The following is a 2,043-nucleotide window of genomic DNA, read 5'->3' as shown; positions in this document are numbered from 1 at the left end:
TCTTCAGGAAAGGTGGTAGACACCCGCTCTGTACATTGCTCAAAGATCAGCAGAGGACTGGTGGGGACCTACTGGCCAGGGATGGACACTGGTTGAGATCCGGGTCTCCTCTATGTATCCTCATAAGGTCGAAGACTGCCACAGAGGCATCTTCTGATGGAAGAAAAAGGCCCTCGCGGTGGAGGTGCATGGAACCTCGCTGGCTGCTCTGGGGGGACCTTCATCAATCAACTTACAAATGATCAATGTATATATCTTTATTTCATATTAAGCATCAAACATTGGCAACGTATCTTCATCTGTCCCACTTTCCTCCAGCAGGGGGCTCTCCGAGTCAAAAAAGCATTGTCTGTCCTATCGTGTAGTCTGATCTCCCCTTCTCTTCGTCCACAAGCTCCTCCCTCACCATGATGTCTTCCTTGGAAGGGAGATCAGACTACACTGCTAGAGGGACTCAACCCGCAGTGACACCCCCTCCCCCTCTCTCCTAGCAGAGGAAGCCAGACACAGCTTTGAAGTCTTTAGTCAACTGTGACCAGAGGAGAACTCAGCCCCGTGTTTAAATCGAGGTGTGCTTCTTCCCAGTGTCAGACCTCCGAAGATTGATATAGAAGACATTTCCCGCACTCTACTAATACACCTCGAATGTTGTGTGGGTTCGATGATGTTTGATAAGACAGAACTTCCGTGAAAAACTTCTTCCGCACTCGGTGCAGGAATACGGCTTCTCGCCCGTGTGTAGTCTCCGATGTTTGCTAAGACTGGCCTTGTCTATAAACGTTTTCCCGCACTCCGGGCAGGAATACGGCCTCTCCCCCGTGTGAGATCTCTGATGTATAATGAGGTCTGATTTCCGTGCGAAACATTTCCCGCACTCGGGGCAGGCGAAAGGCTTCTCCCCTATGTGCAGTTTCTGATGTCTCGCGAGGTTGGTCCTCTGTGAAAAGAATTTTCCACACTCGGCGCATGACCACAACTTCTCTCCTACATGCAATTTCTGGTGTATTGAAAGACATGACTTCCGTGAGAAACTTTTCCCACACTCGGGACAGGGATAAGGCTTCTCACCCGTGTGGGATCTGTAATGTATGACGAGTTTTGATTTATGAAGAAAACTTCTCCCGCACTCAGAACAGGAATGAAGCCTCTCCCCCGTGTGGGATCTCTGATGTACAGTAAGACTTAAATCAGATCTAAAACCTTCTCCGCACTCAGGACAGGAAAATGTCTCCTCCCCCTGAATTCCGGCACCATCCCCCACAGGACGAGGTCGCTCAGAGTCAGAGGGATTCCATGGTCTATCCACACTGTGAGGTCCACCATCCATAGCTGAGCTCATTGTCTCTTCTCCCGCACAATCTGCTGTGATGTCCTCATCTTCCATCTTTTCTATAGAAGACGCTATATATGTGTGTAGAAGAATCTGCCGGAGATAAAATACGTTGCAGTGACTATGGAGGACGAGGATGGACATGACGGGGGGAGGGGTTACTGGGTGTATATATATAATATCTTATTACCTCCTCTGCTGCCAATTCCAACAATGTCTCCTCTCTACTTCCTCCAAAAGCAGTAGGAACCTTCTATTTATAGGTGACATCACTTCCTGCCATAGAGACTTCCTGTCTGGGTGTAGGTGAGATCGCCACCTGGTGGAGCTCAGAGGAACTGGTGATGGGAAGTTCGGCTCTTTTACATGAATGGATTCATCGGCTGACAAGTGAACGGAAGTTCAGGAGCGTACTGAAGCTTAAAGGAGAAGTACGGGGTTACGTCTTTCCCCCCATAGTTCTCCTCAGGGTCGGGGGAGGGACACAAACTAGCATCCTCCCGTCACCCGAGGCTCGGTATATAGGGAGCTGCAGCTCGCGGTATACTGAGACGCCGCAGCCGGAGCGGATCCCGACATTAGAGATCCGCCCAGCTGCGTGAGTGACAGCTGGCTCCGCCTATCTAGAGGCTGTCCCCGCCCCCTCCCCTGTCCGTTCCGCCAGTCAGCGCTGGAGGATCGGAGCGGGGAGGGAGGAATCCAGCCCCTCCCCC

General features: G+C 51.2%; 1 protein-coding gene across 1 annotated transcript; it reads right to left on the bottom strand.

Moving 5' to 3' along the window:
• Positions 1–625: 625 nt before the first annotated feature.
• On the bottom strand, positions 626–1,264 carry LOC108799122 (gastrula zinc finger protein XlCGF49.1-like; the record flags this gene model as incomplete). Its single annotated transcript, XM_018570946.1, has 1 exon — positions 626–1,264. A coding segment is annotated over one exon (633 nt), but the record flags the coding sequence as incomplete, so codon positions are not given.
• Positions 1,265–2,043: the final 779 nt, after the last annotated feature.

The sequence above is a fragment of the Nanorana parkeri genome, unplaced genomic scaffold (assembly GCF_000935625.1).
Source record: "Nanorana parkeri isolate BGI_ZX_2015 unplaced genomic scaffold, ASM93562v1 scaffold1634, whole genome shotgun sequence".
Taxonomy (NCBI): Eukaryota; Metazoa; Chordata; class Amphibia; order Anura; family Dicroglossidae; genus Nanorana; species Nanorana parkeri.
This window is presented reverse-complemented; position numbering and strand designations above follow the sequence as displayed.